Below are 26,576 nucleotides of genomic sequence, written 5' to 3' on the forward strand. Positions count from 1 at the left end.
GTGGGAGAGGTAGGCAGCCTAAATGCAGGGGTCGCGAGCATTACTGCTGGTGATCTGAAGTTGGAATCTCTACTGAATGTTTTTAGAAACCTTTCTGTGGCTTCTAATGTCAGTTTTTGTTTTATGAAAGGCTTGGAAGTTGTTTCATCTGTGCACTGTTCTTGGGGTGTGTGTGTGTCCTTTTTAGGGGGGTGGGTGTTTTTATTTGTTTAATTAATTAAAACCGGGGCCTGGTTTAGTAGAGTGCTCTGTGTTCATCAGTAGTTAGTGTAGGTTGAAGAGGTCCTACTTAATTTGGTGTGTATTTGTCTTGCTGGCAAAGAATTTTAGGATTTGTTTCTCTTGGGATTTGGAAAAGAGAAAATAGCTGGGGAGTCGTGAAAATACCTAAGGCAGTCTGCAAAAGTCTTTGAGAAAATAAAATATTTAACTACTTAAGAGCATTGTTTTTGTGAAGCTGAATGTTCACAAGCAAGGAGTTGACACATCCTTTCCCGGGTGTACGTGCATCACAGCAGCCTTGCAAGCTTGTTTAATCTTAATATTACACTCGACTCTTCTGCTGGAAAGCATATTGCAGAGATGTGTGCCTCTAGCCCACCTCACCTTCATTGTTCTGTATGTGCTTATAATCTCTGCGGGCTCACTATTTTTGGTATAATCTGAGTAGTAGAAAATACTATTATCCTTTTAAGGAAAGGAAGCATGTGCTGCAACTCAAGGAAGTGTGAATACTTAACCTAGCACAATGTTGGCCTCTTGTGGTACATACACACACGAGGAATTGAATTTGACAGTGTTTTGAGGCTGTTTATTTGACATCTTTTTCTAAAAATATTGTCAAGGGCTGTAAAATGACTGGTATCAGAATCTTAAGAGTAAGAGAGTAAGTACTTGGAAGAACATGTTATTTTGACATAACCCAAGCATTAGTGGTGATGTTCACAAATTATTTACTTTTATTCCAAAGAGAAACTGAAGTAGTAGTGGGAATTGCTTTCCTCAGACCGATTACCTCCTTAAATACTTGTAGGCACATACAAAATGTCAGTTTGAGCTAAACATGCATGGGCAAAGTTGTGTGGTTTTGCTTAAATATGGAGAATTGATTACTGATAGGTATTTTGAACGTCTAAAGAAAGTTTTGGTTAACTTCTAGGAAAAAATGCATCTGTTGACTTTGTATTTAGATTATAGCAGCAAAGTTGTCATGGTATTGTTTTGTACTCTGGCTCTGCATTGTCTGGAGCCAATCTTTCAGTACTCTGATAGTGCAAATTAAAAAAAGGGTAGAAGTACAAGTTTCTGACTTGTTCAATATTTCTTGTACACTAGTAACTACACTAAATAAAACTCCTTTTTTTTCCTCTTCTCTTTCAGAGTTCACAATGACGAATGAAGAACCTCTCCCAAAGAAGGTATGTTTGAAAATACTTGTGACTTTACCCCTCCAGGTAATAACGACAGCGTGATAAGTTGTGCTTTTCCTTTTGCTCCCCAGGTTCGCCTTAGTGAAGCAGATTTTAAGGTTTTACCTAGAGATGAGCTCATTCTAAGGTAAAGTAAAAAGCAGTTTTTCCATCTCACCGTTTTAGTGAACTTTTAGTGGGAGGTGTGTGACCTCCCTCTTCTGTTGTGTTTAGCATTCCTGTTCTGACAAACTGTTTTATCCTTTTCACGATACATCTGTTTTGTAAAGTTCCCATATTGTCTCAAATAGTTCTACATACAGTCTGGGGGGGAAGCACTTTTTCCAAAGAGACAAAATCCTGAACAATATTTTGTAATACATGAGTAGGAGTTTATTTTCTTCTCCTGTGACTTCAGAAGGTACGGTTGCTTACATTCCTTGAGAGGTAGTGAGTTATTTTTAAACATCAGAAGAATGTCAACTCCTTACTCCTACAGTAAGTTTTAGGTTTTTTTCGTTCACACAGTTGTCTTCTCAGCACATTCAGATACTAACAGTAGAATGTTAAAATGAAATTTTCATAAGGAAGAGCCTGGCCATTTTTTTTCACCTCTTAGAAAGCTAAGTGTCACCATGGGGGAAAAATAACAGGCAATCCTGTCAGGCAGACCACCTGCTTAAAGAGACCCACCCAAGCCACTTGTCTCTGTATATACCTGAATTTGTTTGTTAACAAGGAGCTGACTAAACTAGGCATCTGTGGGTCATTTCTTTATCTGCTGGAGTAGTTTGCGTGTGCGTTTTGGTGGTCTTCAGCTGTAAATTATCGGCATTATTAGGGTCTTTGAAGTGAAATACTGCCACAAAATATTTTGTTTCGTAGAACAGAGGCTACACTGTGTAGAGACATGAGGATACAGGCGTAATGAGGATACGTAATGTATGTGATCAGCTACTTCCTCTTGTGGGCAGACTATCCCGCCAGCTACTTCTGGGGTGGCAGTTCTTTCCATGGGAGTCAACGTTATCTGGCTCTGTGTGTTGGAAACTGGTTTCTGGCTTCCTACAAGTATAGAGTCTTTTGAGTAGTAACCGATTATGTATTTGAACAGTAAGAGAAAGTGTGTTTTGACATTAAGTGGCTTAGGCCTTTTTATAGAAGTTTCCATGCTCAAGATTATCCCTGGGAACATCCTAGGGAATTCTTAATGCTGTGAAGCTGTGCCCTTACTTTCATCTATACAATTCCTGTCAAAGTACCAAAATGCAGGTTCTGTGCCACTTGGTTTCTGATTGTTAGTGTGAAAACAAAACAAACAAACAAAAAGGCTTCCAATTGTAATCAGTTTCTGTAATGTGCAGTGATCAGTTGCTGCTGTAGAGGAGATCAGTTTCCAGCATATATTCAAGTGAGAATGTGATGGAATACACCCAAGGAGGTAAAGTGTGTCACCAGCTAAACTGAGTTGCTGAAGAGATAGGAGGGAATTTGCTGGTGACAGCTGTGTTGCTGTCACATCTCTTGTCTTATAGACAAAGCAACTTCTGCTCTCAAAAGGGCTCCTCGAAGGATTTACGGAAGTATATAATTTTAGGTTTGCTCACTTTAACTTCTGTTGACTAAACGTGAACAGGAACATCAAGAAGCCTTTCAGTCTGGCCTTTTGGGAATTTTGGCTTGTCTCATTACTTGTTGCTGTGGACTCATCTCCTTCGTCTTTCCCCTTCTCTCTTTAATGCAGTAGCTACTTAACTTGGCTGTGCGGGAGCTTCGGTGAAGAAAGAAGAGCCAGGAGCATGATAACAAAGCACTCTGTGGATCATAGCTATAAATCTGATCAGTATTGCCCTGATCGTTGAGCATAGTGGTTAGTCTGTGCAACACTGAAGCACCCCGATTTACACAAGCAGCTCTGAGGACGTGCTGTGCTTTTGCTTAACTTCAGGCATCGTGTACTTATAGCCAGTCGTTTTTGGGACGGCTTAGGTGTGGTGCTGTGTGCTCTACCTCCTAAGCGCTTATCATTTATTCTTGGAAAAAGTGAGCCCCAAAGCTCAGCATAAAAAAAAAAGGGTGCTTCAAGAAAAATAATGGTATTTATAGAGGTAGTTGAAAGCCATGAAGTCTTAAAGTCTGCTTAATATTTTTAGAGAACAAGGAGAATTAACTAACCTACATAACGCTTCTGAATTACCTTCCAGTTCTCCTGAGACTGTAAGTGACCCTTTCAGTGTAAATCTGATTCAGGACTGTCTTCCTAGTTCTGTGTACCGCTCTGTCTCAGTTCTTTAGTGCCTTTTGAAGTAGCACGTTGCTGAAGTTCTTCAGCTCCTCAGTGTTCAGCTCTCCGATTACTGACATGACCTTCCCAACAGATCAAGAAGCCAGTGTTGAGTGGAAACCAAACTGATGGGTGAAAAAAACCTGGCTTTTAGCCTTTGTCTTATTCCCTGCTCAAGTTCACTGATGAGCTGCCCGAGTCCCCTACATATGTCCCAGAAGAGGCAGTATGGGGCAGGGAAGTCAAGGCAGCTCTCAGGATTGCTCAAACCAATGCATTTCTTAGATTATGTGTGTGAAGAGGAGAACTCTCTCTTGGATCTTGGGAAGAAAGGCTTCAGACTTAAGATCTGGCCAGTGATTTCCTAGAAATCGATGGTTTATTTAAAGAAGCTTTTGCAAGTATGTGTAAATTCTTAAATAGTTTAACTGGAAACTGTCTTTTTACTTCAGTGGAAGGGTTGACTTTTACCTATGTCTATTAAAAAAGAATTTAAACTAGTGCAGTATTGTGTGTAGGAGTTCTCTTCATATCAATGCTGATTTTTTTTTAACATATTTCTTCTACTGAACTTTAGAATGTATTTAAGGGCAAATACCTTTTCCCTGAAGAGCCTGTGAAGTGAGCTAGCTAAGAAATGATTGAAGTATGTAATTTTTAGGAGTGCTGTTCATATGGAAACTTTCATAATTTGAGGTCTTTAATGTGTTCTGATGTCCTGTGGGGAAGTTGGGTGGTTTTATGCAGAGAATTACAATATTTCTGGATACAGCTTTCATTAAAGTTTTGAGCTGAATCTGAATTAAAGACCTGCTCTGTGACATATGGTGACATCTGTGAGTTGACTTTTTTCCTAACCGTTTCCTGATAGCAGTAGGGCCTAATGGAGCTTCAGCTCATACTTGCTATTTTTTGTCTTGGTAAGCTGTAGCTCTCAACCCTTGGGCTTTACTGGAGTTGGTAGCTGGGATTTCTAGGTGATACTACATTCACTGCTAGGTCGGCTTCTGCTGTCTAGTTTCAACATGGCATGGCTTAGATTCCATCACTGAGCGAAGGTGTCATTACCACATTCCACAAATGTGTCCTTGTCACCTCTTTCAAGCTCTGTGTGCAAACGTAGCCTGTGAGATTCATATAAGGGGAATGCAGGCTCACCTCAGCCTTGTGTGTCAGCAGCTGGGAGTCCCTTTTACCGAAAAGTGCAGGAGCAAAACTTGTGCATGGAGACTCAGTTGTGCGATGTAAGGCTGAAGTTGTGCATCTGGAAATAGTGTCCTTTTATTGTTTAGGTAAAAACAGATTGTCTGTGAGAACTGTTGATTTAGAGAATGGTGTTACAGACATAACACCATTCATGTAGTCATTTGAGACATAGAAACAGTTTTACACCGGTTCTGTTTGATCTGTTCTTCTCTGCCAGTGTAGACATAACAAACAGAGAAGTAGGAATAAACAGATGGGACTAACAATGTTCAGAGTTGGTGCACTAAAAATATTGTCAGTGTCTTTGTTTTTTAAAATGCTTTGTTCTTGTATAGTTCCCTATTTTCCTTTTTATTTTCTTTCATGTAACTTTAGAAGTTAGAACTCGGTAACTTCAATTTTTCAAAGATACGAATTCCACTTTAATAGTACTACTACTGTAAGCAAGGGAAAACGATCATAGTGAAATAAGCTGGAAAGACAGTGTTTAGGAAAATAGATTATTAAAGGCGCTGAGCAAGAAAAGTTACTACAAAAGGAGGTTAAGAACTTAGGAAAAAAATCCACCTTCTATAATTTCTTTCTTTAACTTGGTTTCAGGAATGTGTTTGAGAAACAGGCTTGTTGATATGCTTGGTAAATATTTTGACGTCCTCAGGTTTGCTGAGATCACCACAAAAATGTATACATATCACATGAAGAATCACAACTGCAAGTTTAATTGAGAAAGAATCAGTCCCCTTTTTCAGGCTGTGAGTTGTAACATGGAAGTCAAGTAATCATGTAGCAGTATTTGAAGACCAGTTCTTCTGTTTCATGTAAAAATCAGGTTTGTTCTTTCTGGGTTTGCAGTTTAGTAGACTGTTTCAGTTTTACTTTTGGAGGATTGAAATCTCCTGAACGAATATGGAACTTGTAGTGGTCAAATGGTGAAGCTTTTGTTTCTAACAAAACTTTCTAACAAAAGTGCTCTTTTTAGAGCAGAGAGGTAAATTTAAGGGCTAAGTGGGAATAGAACTGCTCTCTTCTGCAGAGCTTGAGAGTTAATTCATGTGGATTTCATCAGAAGAGGTGCAAAATTTTGTTCCTGCTGGAAGGAGATCCTGTGCTTACTTCTCCCAGTGATGCAATATAACTTGCAGTTACAGATCTCATGCTTTTTAGACCCTTTAATGAGCTGCTTGAAGTCACTAAATGGTCGAAAAAAATCTAGAGTTAGATGTTTAGTTTTGATTCAGACAGTGGTCGTTTAGGTTAGGGTTCCTGCTGGAAGGAGATCCTGTGCTTACTTCTCCCAGTGATGCAATATAACTTGCAGTTACAGATCTCATGCTTTTTAGACCCTTTAATGAGCTGCTTGAAGTCACTAAATGGTCGAAAAAAATCTAGAGTTAGATGTTTAGTTTTGATTCAGACAGTGGTCGTTTAGGTTAGGAACTTAAAATAGAGCACTTGATGAATCTGGTATAAAGTAGGTGTGAGGGAGAAAGGGTAGTTGGGAGGAAGGAACAGAAGCTTTCCCCTTATGTAGTGGTAAGCTATTGGGTGCATTTGTTTCGTAATGTAGAATTGTACCATCATGAGAAAGGTACATAGTTAGAAACAAAGTACTTCTTTAAAAACAAACAAAAAAATCCCCAAAACACCATCTTGTGAACTTTTTTGGTGAGGCATATTGTGTTGAGCTTTACTGCAGACTACTGCTGCTGATTTGATGTTTTGTATCAAATGCAAAGCTGTTTAAGCGTGAGGTTTTCTGACTGTGGATGAATTGCTTAATAACGTGCCTTCAAAGAGTTATTAAACTGTTTGGCTCCTGGTTGATGAATACAATCAGAGTATGGTCTTGATTTAAATGAGCTGGTGTGGCTGCCTAACATAGTCTGCCAGTTCTAGTGTGGTTTAATACACTTTGGCTTGTCTTGTTCACTCGGTAACAGACTTGATGTCAAGAGTTATGGTTTCTGATACAGAATTCTGTTTGAATTGTTCTGCTTTGATAAAGATGTATCTTACGGACTTGACACAGATGACCAAGCAATGTGTTTGATCCCAATGTTTGTCCAAAATACTACAGTAAGTTTTATGATGTCAATTACAAGTGTTGTAATGCACAACTTCCGTTTTATCCTTTTGAGATGTAAAGTGGATTTAACTATTTCAGTGATTAAAAGCTCCTTTTTTAAAACTGGAGTTGTCTTTTATGCAGTTGTGTAATTTCATTTGACACCTTTTGATTATGATATGAATGTATACTCTGAAAGCTGAGGAATGAGATGCTTTGATTCAATCAACCAAGCTTCAGAAATTTTTTTTATCCTTTGTCTGCAATAGGTGGAAGCAGTATGAAGCATATGTGCAAGCTCTGGAGGGCAAGTACACAGACCTTAATTGTAAGTTAGCCAAGTTTCAAAATGGTATGAGTTACCTGATTATTTCTGTAAAGCAGAGTGTTTTAAGTAATGTTTGTGTTTACTAAAACTGTTCAAATAAGAAATAATAACCTGTATGTTAGTTATTTGTCAGAAAAAGTCTGTGTTTTTTCTAGTTGTAAGTTTTCATCCTTTCCCAACTTTCTCAGCCAGTTATTTTCTTCTGCAGATCTTACACAGCATCTAAATTCTATTCATACGGGATTCTATGATAAAAAGTCTATTTCTGCATCTGTAGAACCATCTGTACCCAGACTCCTGGGGGGAGGGGGAAGTCTCAAAACATAACCCCACAAACAGGTTATTTTCAGGACTTTTCCATTAGAAAGGAAATATTCATAGACTCACAGAATAGTTTAGGTTGGAAGGGACCTTAAAGACCATCTAGTTCCAACCCCCCTGCCATGGGCAGGGACACCTTCCACTAGACCAGGTTGCTCAAAGCCTCGTCCAGCCTGCCCTTGAACACTCCAGGGATGGGGCATCCACAACTTCTCTTTCTTCTCTACCAGAATATTCCATGAATGTTTGTGCCTTCAAGTAGTCTCACAGGATTGTAAACTACATGCAGGTGGCAGTAGTTTGTAAAGGTAAAGGTCTAAAATGAGCCCCCAAGTAATGTTTGGTCTGGTGTGGCTAATTAAATATGATTATCAGTCTTGTGGTCCTTAAAACTGGATCTGTACCTCAGCCTTTCAAAAGAGAACATGGGAAAAACATCCTACTCTCAAAGGGGAAGAGCTGAATAAATTCTGGAAGTGACTGAATTGCCAGTCCTATGGGCGCTTTCCTGATTTCCACTCACCTTTTCAGTCTAAATACCGACATAGTGCCACTGGGTTTGAAGGGAGTAATATGTAATAGGGGTTGGTTAAACAAGCAACTTAAAAGTTATTTCCTATATTAACATGGAAACATCTTCAAAAGTATGTTAAGTCTTGGAAGGATTGTAAAGATGTATTTAAAACCAACTGTTGACAAGTTTTTCTAATACTTAACAATACTTTGATTTTTCTTATTTATGCTTATTGAAGTCATGCTTATTTATGACTCTTACTGTTGATGAATTTGGTTTTCAGATTCTTTTAGTTGTCTTTAAAAATTGTTCATGAGAGGGTGCTATAAAATGTGTTTTGTTTGTTATTACTTGTATTAGCTAATGATGTGACTGGATTGAGAGAATCTGAAGAGAAGTTGAAACAGCAACAGCAAGAGTCTGCCCGAAGAGAAAATATTCTGGTGATGAGGCTGGCAACTAAAGAACAGGAGATGCAAGAGTGTACTGTAAGTATTTAGGGACGACAAAGGTTGTCAGACTGTTAGAGGCAAATCAGCTTTTGCGCCAGTACCCTCTGTGCTTTGTGTCTCTACATCATGTTTTCTGTGCTTAAAGAAATGGCAGGGAACCTAAACTTCCACTGAATTAGTGAAGATCACTTCTTAAAGTTTTCTTATGTAATATCAGTTATTCCAGTTGGTTTTCAGCAGCAGTTGTGCCTGAAAGGACTTTTGCTTCAGAACCAAGCTAATTCTTGCATGAGCCATGCTTACCCTCTTCTAGCATCTATCAGCTCTGCATATTTACCAAAAATGTTACTTCTGTCATTGGATGTAGGAACAAATTGAAATGTAAGGGTAAGATTTGAGTTTAATGGATTTCATTTAGGCGTTTTGGGGCTGATACTTAAATTGGATTTGGATAAGAAGGTGTTTGTAAGCTTCTGCATCTGTTGGGCTGGGTAGGGGAAGGAGCTACTTAGGTTTCCGGAGGAAGTTCTTTTGAAATTTGGCAGATCTGCTTCTCAGGGTTTCTAATGGTTTTTGTACTGAATACTTTTTCTACTGCTGTTTCTGTTTTTTCTCTCCATTATTTCTGTGGGTTTTCTCTGTTTTCTTCTGTGTTTAGTTTTGGTTTCTTGAAACTATCTTCTACTTTTGGATTTTTGATCTTTTTTTTATTACCTTCTTAACATAATTTTCATCTGCTGCTTTAATTTGGCAGTCCTGTGAAAAGATTGCAAAAAGCTTCTTATTGCTAGTTCCTCTAATACATTCCTGAGAACTTCTTATAAAAGCTACAATACTAGTTATTAGTTTTGCAGAGATTGTAGCTTTCCTGGTGTTTTGATTTTTTGTTTAGCCTGCCTTTCTTTTTTCCCTGTAGGTCTTCAGAGCTGTCAGGTATAGTAGTGTGACACTGAACTGTACACATTATTTCACTGTTCTTAAGACTGTAAGATGACTTTAGTTGATGCGAAGTACTGGTATGAAGAGAAAAAAAGAGGGGGTAAAGCATACTTTGCAGTGGCAAAAAGAAGAAAAGATCACAGAACCAGTGAGGTTGGAAGGGACTTGCAGTTTGTCTAGAGCAGGGTCAGTTGGATCAGGTTACTAAGGACTGCACAGTCAGGCTCTGAGCGTTTTGTAGAATGGAGTCTCCCAAACCCCTCTGGGTCACCTGTGCCAGTGTTAAACTACTGTCACAGCAGAAAGCGGTTTTTTATGTGTAAGTGGAATTTCCTGTGTTTCAGTTTGTGCCCATTGCCTTCTGTGCTTTCAGTGGGCACCGCTGAGGAGAGCCTGGCTCCGCCTTCTTTACTCCCCCCATCAGGTATTTATGCACACTGATAAGACCCCTCTGAGCCTTTCTTCCTGCAGGCTAAACAGCTCTAGTGTGCCCAGCCTCTGCTTGTATGTCAGATGCTTTCAACCCCTTAATCATCTTCATGGCCCTCCGTTGGCCTCACCCTAATGTGTCCGTGTCTATCTTGTACTGGGGAGCTCAGAACTGGACCCAGTACTCCAGATGTCTCACCAGTGTGGAGTGCAGAGGAAGGATCACCTCCCTCGACCTGTTGGCAGCACTCTTCCTAACGCAGCCCAAGATGCTAATGAAGATCTGTGCTGGTACTATACTGCAACACTTACCTAGTAGTAAGGCTACTGCACTGAACCTGCTTCTCTTGTTAATTTTACTGATAAATTCTGCCACGAGGAACAGCAGCAATAAGAGTTTTTTTTCTTTTGAACTCTGAAACAATAAATGCTTTAAAAAAATAAAAAAACATGAGTTTCCACCAAAACCAAATTTGCATACTGTTTTCACCTATCTTCCTCCCTATTTCTAAAAAAGTAAGTTAGACAAAATGTCAAATATTTAAGACTATGAATTTTGATAAGATCATGAAGACTATAGGATTTTTGGCTGCACTTTGTTATAGATTTTCATCATTGGTGCATAGGCTTTCCAGGGTGTCTGTTTAGAAGAACTTCTCAAGGGCTTTTATTAATTTCAGTGTAGTTAAAAAAAAAAAAAAAAAGTAGTAGCTGGGAACAACCTACTGGATAGGACCAAAAAAACACATGCACACCCCCCCCACCCTGGGTTATATTTTTCCAGGTATTGACACATGAATAACATCAAGGATGTAATCTCCATAGTGCATGGACGTAGGAAGATGTGTCCCTGAAGAAGGGGGATGGAAGCTATAATGAAGACACTGGCATGTTGTTTTCAGGTTTAAACGGTACTTTCAAGAAGCTCTGGAGGACTACTTGGCTTTATAGTACTAGATAGTACTTTTTCCAGTAATGTAACAGTGTCAAAATAAATCTTGTTGGATGAGATGCAAAGCTAAGCTATAGGCTGCCAGTTAATTTCATAAAGGAACAATTTAGGATATGGTGAATAGTTTTTATTTGAAATGTCTACTTTTTAGTCCATAAAATAAGTTATTTCTAGCATAGTTGTCCACTTTTTATAATCCATATTTACTTATAAAATACACTTTTGACAGTTATTTATATGTAAGCTTTTAATGTTTCCTGTCGCATCTTAATTAGAAAGACTGTGGTATCAAGTTTCTTGAAAACTACAGGTGAATATTTACCATATAATACTTATTGTTCATGTTATTCTTAGTGTGGTGTTGGGACATGTTTTATACTTACAGACTTACTGCATTCAGGTGACATTCAAATTGAAATGGATAGAAATACCATACCATATTCAAGTCATAGTATTTGACAAAGCCATCAGTGAGTTTTATGATGACTGATGTGTCAAACACCGTGCTAGTTAAAATATACTAGCTCAGTTTTAAAATCAGATGTGATAGTTTGTCTTAGTTGCCATTTTATCTTGTACTCTTGTTTTTAAAAGACAAAACACACCAAGAAAACTTATTTCAGTTTTTAAAAGTCACCAGTCATTCATTGACTTGCAGGTGTAGGTGTGTATGTGAGAGAAGCAGAATCGTTGTCTGGATTCTGCTTCAGTACTGTTTTTGAAGAAACACGGTAGTAGTCGAGTGCCTAGATCCGTTCTCTCGTGCTCTGTGCCGAGTCTAGCCTCATCGTGTATGGGTTTCTTCTGAGCCAGGAGCTCACTGAGAGTCTGTCTGATATTGCACACTTACTCTGTGTGGATTTGGGTAGCTAACTAAAGGGCTAGACTGAAGTTCAGGTGTGCACTGTCGTCGGCAGCAGCCCTGAGCTACCTCCCCCCTGTCTGGAACAACCCCCTCAAAGAGGTTGCTGTTAGGGAAGTGCGGGTAAGGTATTGGCTGCTGTTTCTACATAAAGCTGTAGTTCTGGCAGAGGTGGTGGTGAAGTTTTCCCTGCGGCTTCAGGGAAAGGCCTTAACCTCTTCCCAGACTACTGCACAGCTACTGCAGGTCAGGAAGTGGACAGGCATTGGGCAATACTTGCTACTCAAATAGATTTTCCATGGAGCACAACAGTGGAAGCTTCCTGTGGGTGCATTTGGACTATAGTACCTGGATAATCATTATTCTTACTAACCTGCTTGTGGTTTAGGTTACAGCTCTGTTATGTTAGTTGTCTTCCTTTTGCAGTTTCTTCCCTCTCATTTGAAGGATATGTGGTTGTACTTAACCTAGATTACATACATTTTCATTGAAGCACCTGTGTTATGTTTTGTTAAATGTGTCATATCAGAGTGTATGTCTTTCGTGGATATCTTTGGACAACTTCACCGGAAAGGATTCAACTGTTTCCAAGAACATGTGAGAAGCATAGGGGTTGAAAATGTTACTGTCCGTCTTAACAAACAAATCCACCCAAACAAAACACTGCACAGCCAGATGTACTCTAAATAGACTACTTCCAGTGGTCTCCTGGCTTGGGTTAGAGCAGAGAGAAAGCAGATACCAAGGGTTTTTTTCTGTTTGTGAAAATTCATCCCTGTTTGTCCATCTGATGGGCTTTTTTGGGGCAAAAACCCCACGACAATGACAAACACACCACCGCAAACTAACACCAGCTAGAGTGTGTTTTCATGTTTGGGAACATGAACAGCCCGTAAACATTTTGGGAGTCATAGTGGGCATGTCCTAAGGTCTGGCACTGGACATAACTATTCCTGTAATATTCAGCCCTAGCGAGAAGTTGGTCCTGACTGCAGGCAGCCTCTTCTGCTCCCCACCCCTCACCACCTGGAATATCAACAGGAGGAGATGGGAGCAAGGATGGGAGGCTTGGGCTGGCTAAGCAGGAAGAAGAATGGATTAGGGAAGCAGGCAGAAGGGTTAAGAGGCATGGGCTTGCTTTGGGGGTGTGTCATATTGTGGGGTGGTTGCTAGGTCTGGGTAGAAGAAAAGCCTGACAGGTGGGAACTCTGGAGTTACAACTGGAGAAAGCACTTGTGGAGGGGTGGAGAAATGCGAGTTGAAAAAGCTGGAGGGATAAACGGTCTTTAAGTCTGGGAAGGAATGAGCAAGGGTTTGTTTGGTTAAGCAAGTTTTACTCTACTGTTTTAGGACTAAGGGTGTTAGGTGGATCCTATGCAAGTGCTCTCTGCTTGGCCTGGGAGCATGAGCTAGAAATACCCAAATGAGACTGTGAAATACCTGATGCTGGACAGAGTCAGCTGGGTCCTCTTGAGTATTTTAGTGCCGTTCTGGCATGTGTGAGGACCAGGTGGCAGCAATTCTTTGTGCTACTGATAAAAGGACTCTTCCAGTTCTTAGGCTGGCAGTAGGAGAGGGAGGGAGCTGGGCCTAGGTAAGACAAGGAACAGGATCTTTATTTTCCGCAATGGTGCCTATCTAAAAATAGGTTGGAAAAAGTGTTGCTGTAGCATAGTTGTATTCCTGGAGTGCCTGCAAGCAGACATCTGTTAAACTAGCTGTTTGACCCTCTACTAAGTGCAGCCCTCACAGAGAATTGACAGGTTGTTGAAATATTTCCAGTAGTGCAAGCGTCAAGGTTGAGTGGATAGAAAAGATACATCAATAACAATAGATATTTACTCAGTGAGAAACATTCTGAGCGTTCAGTGAGGCAAAGGACCTGTGGGGATAAAATACTATCCAAGAAATGTTAGGATAATCTTAATTTGAACTTCCTGTTTCTAAGTTGTATTTGTAGATGGGTTCTTGAGTGCTTTGTTTCTTGAATTTTTTTTTAATGCTTTGCTTTATTCTCTTTATATTTCTTTCTGGCATATAAAAGTTTGTCTGTTTAAAACTTAAAGTGTTATGGTTATTTCATTTTTTTAATTTGCTAAATATTTTTATTTTTATGTTAAATTAACCTGGAGTCAGTGGAAATTTCAGTTATTGAAATACCTTTGAAATCACTTACTTGAAATAAAATCCAAGAGTTGTTGCTACTTAACAGTACGTAAATTAAAACATATCTTGTCCCAGGTCAAGAAGTGACTGAGGTCACTACTGCACATTTTTAAGGTAAATAGAATGTACTTCCACTTTCTCTTCATCATTGCTATGTAAAGACCCCATAACAGAGTAACTGTATATACTGGAAAAGGGTCAGACTGGCAGCACTTTTGCCTGTGCTGCTTGTCCCACGTAAAGCGAAGTGTGGATGGAGTCTCTCTTCCCTGCCCCCCCTGCTGCCCCAGTATTGCTGATGATGCCCTGTGTACTGTCAGTGAAACTGGTGCTCTTAAGACTGGTTGCAGGATTGTCTGTGCAGCAGGAGGCAAAACCCCCAACTATCAATTAATGCTTCTTAATCTCATGTAGTTTTCTTCACCTCTTGCTGATGAAGAAATGTGTGTGATAACAGGGAACATAATAAATTTATGAATGAACACTGTGTAGGCTGTTGTGATTTTAGTGATTAACTGGATTCTAAACACGTACTGTTCAGTACGTTTTTAAGCTTGGCTGTTGCGATGGGATTAAAGTATAAGAAAATCTAAAAAAGCTAATCCTGCTTAAATACATACAAGTTTTGACTAATGGATGCTCTATTTAAAGGAAATCCTCCCGCAGTTACTCCATCTAAAATTTTGACTGTGTTGTAAGTCTTCTGGGTTATAAACTAAAATCGTAAGTCTTTTGGGTTGCGGTTATTGCAAGAGAATCCAATCCAACCAAAATCTGTTCAATTGATGTTAATATTTCTAAATTATTTTGTTTTTAAAAAAAAAAGGGGGCAAACTTGCGTCATGACCATTGCACTTGCAAAAAACCTTACAGGCTTGTAAAACCCTTTGTAGTAGCTTCTTAAAAGTATTACTCATCAATATTAGCTGCAATGTCCCATCATAACCTCCACGGAAGTTACACGAGGAAATCAGTTCTGTTCTGAGCAGAGAACTCTTTGCATATACTTTCTTTTCCCCCGAAGGAGTGCAGGCGGGTATAAAAGGGAGCATTCCAGCGCTGCAGTCATTGCTTTGGCACATGTCACCTGATACGTAGAAAACCATTTGAAGCAGAGGGAAGAGGAAAAAATCAGCTTTGAAAGCTTAACCTTGGGAGGTGGTGGGATGGGGGATTAGGCGAATGTGGACATTAGTAGGGTGCAGGTGGGCAAAAGTGACTTTTATCCTGCCTTTTTCAGGTTACAGCGGTGAAAGAAGGCAAGCTTTCTTGATGCCATCTTTGGAAAAACTATTTTTATTTGTATCTATATGACTTGAAGATTTTATTTGCTGTTCCATGAATAACAGTCTCTCTTTTTATTTTATGCAGAATCAGATTCAGTACCTCAAGCAAGTCCAGCAGCCTAGTGTTGCCCAACTGCGATCAACAATGGTGGACCCAGCCATCAACTTGTTTTTCCTAAAAATGAAAGGTGAACTGGAACAGACTAAAGACAAACTGGAACAAGCCCAAAATGAACTGAGTGCCTGGAAATTTACGCCTGATAGGTAAACAAAACAAATACTCCCCAGTCAAGACTTCCCTGACAGTCCCACTACGAGAATGCTATGGTGGGACAGCCAAGTACTCGTTTCCACACCAAGACTCAGACGTTTTGAGGCAAAAGCCACATTCTTATACTGTCCAGCTTGTAATGCTTAATGTAAAACTTATCAGATGAACCTTGTGTTTCAGCTTTTTTCTCCCCCTTTGCTTCAGAAGCCTGACGACGTCGGACTGTTCTGAAGAAATGGCCATCTTCGAAAAAAAATCTTTTCTAGAACATGTAGACATTTGCAAAATTGTTCTATTTGAAGAAAATAGAGGGAGAAACAGAAGTCTTAAGTCTGTGGCACACTGTGTCTACAGACAGTTTGGAGGAGAGAGAACCTAGAGATTATAAATCATGAATTGAACATGTAAAATTCCCGTAAAATGTAGAAGTGGAATATGCTTCGCTCTTAACCTTGAGCCTAGTGACTTAGAGACACTGTAAGTCAGTTTTGCCAATAAGACTCTGGACTTCCTGCTTGTTCACTGTGAACTGCTGGGTCAAAACTTGATGAGGTGAATTTTGCGGTAAAGAGTTTACTCGCTAACCAGCTCTGAATAGCCGTGAGAGCGCTATTTGATATCACAACAGAGGTAGTGTACACAATTGACTGTTTAGCCTTTGGGCTCTCCAGCTCTTGATGGAGCCTTAAGTCAATGTTGCTAAATAATGAACTGTTTTCTGGATGGTCGGTAATACTGTGGACGCCTCAAAATTAGGACTGTACAAAAATGTACGTTCTCTCTAATTGCAGGTTTAAAATGGTTGGAAGCAATACATATTTGATCACAACTAGCACGTACAAGAAAAACTGGTTGTGATAAGTATTTCACTGCATGTTTTCATGCAGACATGAGAACTTATCGATCTTCTCTACTCAGAACTGATCTCAAATACAGAAGGCACACAATGGCAACCGTCTTCAGTGTTGGTGGGGTGTTTTCATTCCTTTGTACACCTGTTTTTTTTGTATTGCACTTCTATATAAAATGTGCCTTGAAATAGTTGTACTATATAGTTCAAGGAACACTACTGGTTATACTGTTGTATTGTGAAACGCCTGGGATGAACGAGAATTGAACAGGTTGTTATTTCTGCATTGTCTCGTTCTCTGAAAACAAAGTCAGTATTTTAACAAGCAGAAAAGCTTAAATGCATGCATTTGCCTTGGTGGAATCAGTGAAGGAGCCTTTGCTACTCTATTGGTGCCTCTGTTCTGTTGTCCCAAGTTACGTGTAAGAGTAGCTCTCTGGGACAGTTGGGAGTGCATGTCTGAGGTGTTTAAAGCGAAATGCAGATTTGATACGGCATTTGTCTGTTGTTTGGTTTTTTTTTTTTCCTCTTAGTGAATGGAGTTCTATTTAGTAATCTGAGGGTTTGATTTTCAAAACAGCTGGGCAACATTTTATGAATCAGTCCTAGAAAATTCAGTTTTAAATTGAAAATAAGACATCCAGCTGTCACAGAAGGTGATGTATTCTAACTGTTTTGGTGACTTATTAAGATGGCATTGCGTATTTTTAACTCGGAAGTATCTTAACTGTTCGTGCCTCAGATGATTAATACGGGACCGAAGAGTAGTGTATTTATGCAGGTTTACTTTTTTTGCATGAGTAATGACTTAACAGCAAAAGAAAAACCTACAGAAAAACTTTATCTTTTTAAAAGTGATACATCTGGATTGATTTTGCTATAGCAGTATCTGAGATTTTAATGATCTAGCATCAAAACAGAGGTAAGACTTGCATTAATAAATTGTTAACGTGTTACCAAGCCATTTGTAAAGCTCACTATAAATTGCGGATAGAGGCATGCTGTGCAGATTGTTTAACTTGCAGTTCAGAAAATCACTTAAAACCTTTAGGGTACAGGTTGGTTGGTTTCTTAAGCCCTCAGGCTCTAAATGTGTGTGGGCAACTGAGGGGAAACAACTAACTTGCCACTTTTTTCCAAGTAAAAGTATCAGAAGAGGATTTTGTTACTTCTGTAGCTACAACATACCCTGATATGCATTATATAATGTCGTCAGTGGTGTGGATCTGCATAATTCGTTTACGGAGTAGCTGGAATACAGAAAATTAGTTATGTCCTGGTAAACAATTGAGGTTGTCTTCAATAATTGGGTTAAGGTTTTATTGATTTTTATTTCTGGAAAGGTAAAGAAATGATGACTCATGTAAAGTATTTATAGGGGTTTTTTTATTCTCTTTACAAGCAGCTCCCCCTTCCCCCCTTTTTTTTTTTTAATTGATGTAATTGTCCATCCCTGTATGCAACTACTTACTTCGCAGCATCTGACCTACTTTTTGAAAGAGATGATGCTTCTGTTGAGCCCCCTGACTGGTGTTCTTAGGGTAACATGTACACTGCAACCCTAAGCAGTGTTAGTTCTGGCCCATAAGCGTAGATAAGGGTGTACAGCATAATCATTGCTGATGTCTGGAGGGAGGAATAAAAGGGCATGTAGCCAGAGGAGTGGCTGTGCTAAGCCATTTCAACTGTCGTTAACCATGGAGTTTACGCTTGGATTAACAGTGAGTAGGAATGTCATTTGCAATAAGCCTAGTACAACAAACACTAGTCTTCTGAAATTTAACCACTTATATTCTTACAGGTTTTCTTGCATGTATGTTCAAGAGGATTTATGAAAACAATGCCCAGTTTAGTTTTACAGCTAATAGGAGTTACTTGATTAGTTACCAGATTTTATATTCTTGCACGTGTTGTCTTTTTTTTTGTAAATTGCAAGGGGAGGTTACTTGGTGCCATACTAGTTCAGAACATCTGGAAAAATTTGATGGGAAGAAACAGCATTATAGGTAACTATGCAAATTTCTATACAGGTAATAAACATTTTACATTTTGGCAGGAGTTAACAAGAAGAAATTAATGGGATTCTAAAATTGTCCCAATTCCAAGGTAACCGGTATTGGCTAATTCTACAGTTGACGTTGTTTTGTGAAGAGAAAAGCATTTAATGACTTAAGCACTGTGAAATTCTTCAACTTATAGTGATGAATACAGTAAGAGGAATTTGCAAATGGCTAAAAATCATTGCGTGTCTGCCTGATAACTTTTGGGATGTCTCCAAAGTGGTCCTGCTTTACACAGAATGAACATCTCTAAGGAAACTTGCATCTTAACTGTGCGACTTGGACTGTATTAGGTCAGCACAATTTAAACTTCAAGGACCTGGCATTGGACATCACATCAAGAAAGAAAACAGTTTGCTGCCTTTAGCAGAGTTTCAGGCTTCCAGGACTTTACACAGCCACATTCCTTCTGGAGCAGCCCATCTGAAAGATTTGGGAGAGTCAGTCGGAAAATGTTAAATGGGGCAGAGTTGGCAGAACTTAAGTTGTCTAAGGCTTGAATGCTTAACAGGTAGTTGACAAGAAAATTATTACTTTAAATTCTTTTGGTTGGGTACTTTGGTTGCAGGAGAGAACCGTGGCTGTGAATTGTAGCAGAAATTTCCTGTTCTACTTTTTTAATCCTCGATTTCTTTCAATCTTTGTCACTTGTTTAAAAGCAAACAAACAAATGACCACCTTGGTCTTTGATAGTAATGCAAATCCTGCCGCTGATTTCACAGTAACCCTGTTCAAGTTTGGGTTGGGTTTTTTTTTGGCAGAGCTTACACTTCTGTAGAAAAGAGGAGAGCCTCATTATGTTGCTGATCCTACGGAAAGGAGAACTGTTTGTGGTTGCTATCCTGACTTTGGCAGACCGAGTCTTAAAGGACTGCAAGTTTTCTCTTTTTATGGAGTTAGCTGTATTGCCTATATATTAATTTGCATACCACTTCCTATAATGCTTTAAAATGCAGTCTTTATCGTGAAGATTAAAGATGTGTGATGTTACACATTTAGTAAAGAAAATCTTGTTAATTCAGAGTATTTTTTCCTGCCTGTTTCCCCTTTATTTCAGAAACTGGACATCCTAATGATCATTACTCATGAGCTGAAATCTGCCATTCTAAAGGAAGCAGATCAGTAATGTACTCTTCCCTTAATTTCCTGCCAGTTTTTAACTACAGTTTACTTTCTCCTCACCCATGCAAGATGTGCTTAGGAAAATCTGACCACAGAACTCATGGAACAGGCTGTGTAATTACTGTCAGATACATAAATTGAGTTGAAAAATAGACATCTCATTTTTTAAATGAGAGTACCTGGACAGCATTCAGAAGCATGACTAAGCCTGTCATGGATGTCACTATGAAAAATTAAACATGGGATTTAGCATTTCCCCCCAAGCAACTTTCTTCACCCAAATTTAATTACTGACTTTACTAGTGCAATAAACAAAGAAGGCTTTTGTTTATGATTCGGTTTACACATGTCATTTTTATGCAGTACTTGATCTTTTGAATTACAAGGCACATCTTTAATCAAGTATTTAACTCCGTTGAGAATTAGCACATGCAAGATTGTGCATACTGATAATCCAGATGTTGGTATCGAAAAAAGACCAATATGCTTATTCATATTTGCAGTAATAAAACTTGCCTTCCACTTTATGGGACAGCGACAGAAGATCAACGGGCCTTGGAACAGCACGTGGTAACTATAGGGAGACTTTCTGCTATGACAATTATGTTGAGGCATAATGTTCCTTGAATTGTGACATGCAGAAATTGCATCTCCTTTGTTCTCTGTAATTGTGATTGAGGAAGATTACTGAAGGTTTTGTATTCATTTTGTGATAGATGGCTCTTTCCTTTGCAGCCAAACAGGCAAAAAGTTAATGGCGAAGTGTCGAATGCTTATCCAGGAGAATCAAGAGCTTGGAAGGCAGCTGTCCCAAGGACGCATTGCACAGCTTGAGGCAGAGTTGGCTTTACAGAAGAAATATAGTGAGGAACTTAAAAGCAGTCAGGATGGTAAGGGGACTTTTTTAAGAAAATGGAAGTTGCCTTGCACTTCTGATAGTTTAACTTCCTGATGATACACATACTGTAAAACCATCTTTGCCAGAACAAAAGGGCAATACTGAGTAAAATACAACAATTTGAAGTCTTCACTACTGGTCTTAACTAAAAAAAAGAAAAAAGACTACAAACCTAACTTGGGGGGACTTGTGGGATTTGCAACTGCAGTAATGCGGCGTTTGAGTTTGAAATGGCCGGTTTTCATATTGTAGGCCTTGCTGTTGAATAGGGAATGTTCAGACTGGGCGCATTATTGGTGAGTTGGTAAGATGGAAGCTGCTCATGAAGCTAAGCACTCACTGAGAGCAGAACGCTTCTTGTTAACTCAAGACTTCTGAAATTAGTTTTAAAAAAATTTTTTTAACAATGCCTAACAGGTTGGGTTTTTTTTTTTGCTTAAGTAACTCACATGAACTAAAATGTGTCATTGTTGTGTTCACAGTCCAGATTTTTAGAGCACTGTAAACCTAAGTTAAAATTACCTATAAACTCTGACCTCTTGCATACTTTTAATGGAGGGGAGAATGCAAATTAAAAAAAAAAAATCAGTTGAGAGTTGTGCATGGAGTCCATCTGTGTTTTGGTAGAACGCCAGAGTAGGTGACCTCATTATTACAAGTGTCTTGGGATATGAGCTGTTGAGACACCACATAAACCTGGATATGATTTTGTTGTACTGCTGAAGTCTGTAAGGTAGCATAGATTTGATTTGGCATTAGGTCAGTCTGACGTATCCTTTATTTTTAAGGATAGATCCCCCTGCCATAGGGTTATATTTTGAGAAAGTAGCAGTATAAAATAATAACTAGCATTCCTGAAGTAAATATTTTTCCTGTGATGACATGTTGCTGGAGTGGTTACCCTTTCGCTTCGTAACTACTGCTCAGTTAAGGCATGTCATCTAAACTTACCAAGTCCATAACTGAAGCAAGCGTGACATTTTTTCAAGGTTGCAGCTCTTGAAGGCAGGGTAGTCCAGTGAGCTCTAGAACCAAGGTGTGTTCTTTAGTCCCTATTGCTTCTTCCCCATATGAACAAAAATGATGATGATCGTGCCGTAGCAGTTTTCCTAACAGCAGCAAGAACACTTTAATTTTATGATTTTTTTACAGTCATAAGCAGTTTGCATTTCATTTGCTCCATCATGTCAATGGTGCAATTGAATAAGAGCAAGGGAGTTGGTGGTACTTCTGTTTCCAGGTCAAATTTGTTTTGCAGCCCTAACTGTAAAACCTTTTTTCTTGGTACCCAAGTACCAAAGCACCCTGTGGAATTCGTAGCTTTGTTGGTAAGAAACTGTGTCCTGTATGCAGGATTTAAAGGATTAAAATCAGTAAGAGCTGAAACTTCCCTGAAATGCAACTAAATTTTTTTTTTTGTCACCTAATGGGCTTTTGTAATTACTCAGATCAATTATATACAGATGTGGTTCATGGTCACTTCCGCAGTAAGTATTTCTGCTGAGGTTTTACACTTGAGTAAAAGTAGATACACGAAGATCTACGTGCAAAATACTAATTGGTGGAATTGAGCGGTTTTCCACATTACCCTCCTTTCTTGCCCAGAAATTAATTTCTTCTCATCTACTCTGAGTAGCAGTATAAAAAGCATGCAGGTGATTGTTAAAAGCATTTCCTCCTTCAGAGGCAGAGTATCAAAACCAGTGCATACCTGATGGCTGAAAAATAGCCTGTTGAAAAATTTCAGCATAAAACGTTGAGTTACAGGATTTTAAGTTTTTCTTGTCTGAGATTCAAACTTTATATGGGCTATTAAGTATTTGCAACAAATGTGTTTTCTTTATATAGAGTTGAATGACTTCATCATCCAGCTTGATGAGGAGGTAGAGGGTATGCAGAGTACCATTCTAGTTCTTCAGCAGCAGTTGAAGGAGACTCGGGCGCAGTTGGCTCAGTACCAGCAGCAGCAGTCCCAGGCCTCCAACCCAGGTACCAGCAGGACTCCATCCTCTGAGCCTACAGACCAGGGAGAGGCTGTGGGTAAAGACTGCAGCCGGCTAGCAAACGGACCAAGCAATGGCAGCTCCTCCCACCAGCGGACGTCTGGGCCTGGATTTTATAGGGAGGGTAGCGGCACGGAAGATGATTTCCCGGCTTCTCCAGGGAATGGTAATAAGCTGTCCAACCACTCTGAAGATAGAACTGGTAGAGGAGGTGGTAGCTACATAAACCAGCTCAGTACTGGGTATGAAAGTGTAGACTCTCCCACTGGCAGTGAAAACTCTCTCACTCACCACTCAAATGACACAGACTCCAATCATGATCCTCAAGAGGAGAAAACAGTGAGCATGAAAGGTAACAGAACTGCGGGTTCTCGTCATGTCCAGAATGGTTTGGACTCCAGTGTAAATGTGCAGGGTTCAGTTTTGTAACATTTTTCTGCAACATTTTTATACAGTGTCATTGAAATTGGGAGAGGATACTGTCCAGAAGCTGTTTAAATTAGTGCATACTTGTCACAATTTTGCCTTTTTGTGGGTTTCTTTTTGCTTCAATACCTCTGCCACTTTGGAAATTTTAACAGTTAATTACGTTGAATGTTGCTAAAAGGACGTTTGTGTAGCTCAAGTTATTTTTATATGAGTTAATGTGAAGTTGAAATGGAAATTATTTCCATAAAGTATAACATAAATAATGTCTGTACAAATCTGTGTATATCTAGAACCTGTGCTGTGTAAGGGCATTCTTACTCATACTGTTATACTTACACCACCTTTGAGACTTGTCATAATAGCTGTGGGTTTATGACTGCCAAGTTTGCCCAGTACAGTAGTTTTATCACTAAAAGATGGACTTGCTGAAGGAGTCCTGTAGTAGTTTCAGTGTTAATTACAGTTTTTCCCACCACACATCCGTGCATTTTCTCTTTAGGTGACCGAATGTTTATGAATTGTGTGCATAGTTACTCAGTTTTTAAGAACTGTTGTATCCTGTTTATGCATATTGCTCTGTGACTCCAATATTATCTTACCTGTACTGACCAAACCTAAATAAAAACTTTTAATAATGTAATTTCCTTATTGTTCTGCATTGGCTTACAAGGCTTATTTGTATGCAGTGTATTTACAGTACTTGCCTTTTTCTGTTGAATTTGTTCCAGTGTCAATCCTGTCTGATACAGCTCATGCCAAACACCTGAAGTTACAGGTGTATAGTGTCATGCTTGCTTCAGGCCAGCCTGATAATGCTTATTCTACAGGTTTTGTCCTTACTGGCGGCTAAGGTAAAAACTAAAAAAGGAGAAAGTTTATTTTTAATAAGGGTTGGAACCTGGCTTCTATAAAGATCAAAAATGGGAAAAAAAAATCAAAAAGCTAGAAGTATCCAACAGGTAAATACACAAACTACAAAATTTTGAGTTAGTAATTCAGCCTCTTAAACCAGATATAACTCCTGTTGTTTTTAAATGCTTCCCTGAGGGAACTGACTTCTTAATGGGTGCAGAGAATGAAAAAAACCGCCTTTAATTAAGCATGCTTTTATTGTTTGTAGCAGTGAGTTACGAACTCCTCGTAATTTCTGATAGTTATTTTCTATCTAACAGTTTAGTGATGGTAGCAGCAATGGAGATGAAGAAGAACAGTGCTTAAAAGCCAGTGCAAAGGGAAGAGAGAAGTACTTGGCGGTTTATACTTTCAGGTGGTCTTCTGTCCAGTTTTAATAGTTTTCTACCTGGGAATCTTGTAACTACCAGATGACTAAAAATTGCCTATAGGTAGCCACTAAAACAATAGAAACCAACTTACAGTGACTGGTCTGAAAGCAGTATTGCTGCAGAGTGTGAGGGTGTAGGTGAATTTGTTTCACATTCACACAGTTAAGTTTGTAGATTATAGCAGGGTTTCTGAGGTACCGTTTCAAAGTGCCATACTGTGTGAGAACCAGCATCTGCAGTAGTGTTGTCCAAGACAAACGGATGTAACTAAAATGCTGCTAGCTGCTGTCATCTTTGTTGGAGATGTGCTACTGCATGTACTACTTCAGTTTCATAGGGTTCACCTGAATGTTTTAAAAGCACTTGGTAGTTGTCACTGGAGATGTAAATTGCATAGGTGACACCTGGTGGGTTTTTTGTGTTCCTTGGGCACTCTGCCTGAAAACAGCAGTTTTCAGTTCAGTGCATGAAAGGGAAGTGCTGTGTCGACACATAAAAGGACCACCACCTGGCACCCAAAGTAATTCCTAGTTCACAAAAATCCCTGATGGTGATCTGGATCGGGTTGCTGGTGATGCTTTACTGGGTCTTAGTATGGTATTGTTTGGTTATCCATAGTGTGTGTGTATGTACATCCTAGAGCCTGTACATGGTAAAATATTTCGTAAGAAGCTTAAAATGCGGATAATGGATGGTAACAATGGCTTTATCTGATAATAGAGATGGTAAAAAACTTTGTGGGGAAATCCATAGTCTGGTTCAAATCTCTGTCTGAAATACAAAGCAAAGTCGTGCCAAGAAAACGGTAGATACTGTTTCACCTAATAGAAGGAAGGATATGTAATATTTCTGGAGTTAGTAATTGCTACTAGTTGTGCTAAGGCTAAAAGGATGCATAGCTTTCAGACGGTGACAGCTTGCTCTGTACATCGGTCAGTTACTGTAGGACAGCCATATCTTTAAAATCATCTTTATAGGAGTGTTTTCTTCAGAGTGTGTGGTACTTAATTTTTAAATAGTAAAAAATGAAAGCTTAGCTAAAAAAAAAAATTACAAATTATACCCTCAGCCTAGAAGTTAGCTTAACTTGTTGAAGGAACATAATTGTAAAGCAAGGCCTTCTTTTGCTGAGAGGGTAACTTCTAAGTAAGCAGGCTGGGGTGTTTGTTTTGGTTGTTTGTGGTTGGTTTGGTTTGGGGTGTGTTTGTTTTATTTGGGGTCTTTTTTTCCAAAATGAAAGAAACCCAGCAACTGCATTATTTAATAACAGAAATGCATCATATAATTGACCTGCTTTCTCTGACCACTTACTGCAAAGAATTAGTGAATTGCAGTATAGTAATACATAGAGAAGTGCTAAAACTGGTAATGTTCGTGTTCTTGCCTGGCTGTCAGTGCCTTTATTAAGACATTTGATAATTCTGAATGTAGTTGGTTCCTTTTAACAAAAGATGGCATTTTGTTGATCACCAATAAATATTCATCTTGAAAATGAGGTACTGCCTAAATCTTGGTGCATCTGTTTTCAGCAGTCTTCGTTCCAAACCTCCTGTTGCTTTCGGAAAATTCACCTTTTATCATATCTATTGATGAAGCAGTTGCTCTCGCCGCTCAGCTTTCCAGAGCGCGCCGCTGGCTGGCAGGTGCAAGTGAACTGGCGTGGTTTTCTAGGGCCTGTCCAGCGGCGAGGGGACGGACGGACACTGGTGCTGTAGCTCCCAGCAGGCCGAGATTCCCTGCACCCCTCTCTCCAGGTAGATTTCCTGGCAATTTCCAGGATAAGGTAATTTATTTGCAAGAAGGTTGGTCAGACCTAGCCCACGCTGAATTTTAGTAACTTGTGTTTTTACAGTCTGATGGTTCATGGGTTGTGTAGGATCTCAGAATACACGTGTTTGTTTAAAAAGACAAAAAGCGAAGGGACGAGGGTTTTCTGGTAGCAGAGATGATTTCCGTACAATTCAGATTTACCGGACGTTTGTCTTGCCTGCAGAAGCGCCTCCTGACTCTGAGGGAAGAGTTCTCCACACTGACCTTTCTTGGAGAACCAGCTGTTACTGGGTCTTTGCACTAACTACTGATTATTTTAGCTGACGGGGGTTAAGGTACCCGAATGAAGGATTCTCCTCAGCGCTCAAGGCCTTTGAATCGCTACCAGGAGGGAAAACACGTCGGGGGAAACAAGATGCGCGCAAAACCGAGGAAAAGAACAGAAATGAACCACACGAAGTAAGTCGTAAACAAAATAGCTGAAAAGGTACGTGTTGAGCGCTGCTAGTCCTGTCGGTAAGCCGACGGGAAGGTGCCTTTGCCGGGCAGGTTTTCAGGGCTCGGTACAGCTCCCTCGTGCCGCTGTCTCTGGCTCATCTCCCTCAGTCGCCCGCCCTGAGGCGGGGCGGGCGGCGCCGAGGGCGGGCGAAGACGCGGTTGCGCCGTCGGTGGTGGCG

General features: G+C 39.6%; 1 protein-coding gene across 1 annotated transcript; it reads left to right on the forward strand.

The window, feature by feature from the left end:
* Positions 1 to 1,388: 1,388 nt before the first annotated feature.
* Positions 1,389 to 23,486, forward strand: WTAP (Wilms tumor 1 associated protein). Its single transcript, XM_010158730.1, has 7 exons — positions 1,389 to 1,418; positions 1,502 to 1,557; positions 7,234 to 7,292; positions 8,488 to 8,615; positions 15,299 to 15,477; positions 20,252 to 20,406; positions 22,263 to 23,486. The coding sequence occupies exons 1-7, from the start codon at positions 1,389 to 1,391 to the stop codon at positions 22,844 to 22,846; spliced, it is 1,191 nt and encodes a 396-aa protein (XP_010157032.1). The 3' UTR covers positions 22,847 to 23,486.
* The last annotated feature ends 3,090 nt before the right edge of the window (positions 23,487 to 26,576 follow it).

Source organism: Eurypyga helias, unplaced genomic scaffold (genome assembly GCF_000690775.1).
Source record: "Eurypyga helias isolate BGI_N326 unplaced genomic scaffold, ASM69077v1 scaffold4909, whole genome shotgun sequence".
NCBI lineage: Eukaryota > Metazoa > Chordata > Aves > Eurypygiformes > Eurypygidae > Eurypyga > Eurypyga helias.

Bases quoted from the DNA above. Each gene is read 5' to 3' on its own strand.
- WTAP (XM_010158730.1), top strand. From the start codon at position 1,389: ATGACGAATGAAGAACCTCTCCCAAAGAAG. The intron at 7,293-8,487 runs GTAAGTTAGCCA...TACTTGTATTAG, and splicing joins CAAGTACACAGACCTTAATT to CTAATGATGTGACTGGATTG. The intron at 15,478-20,251 runs GTAAACAAAACA...TTTCCTTTGCAG, and splicing joins TGGAAATTTACGCCTGATAG to CCAAACAGGCAAAAAGTTAA.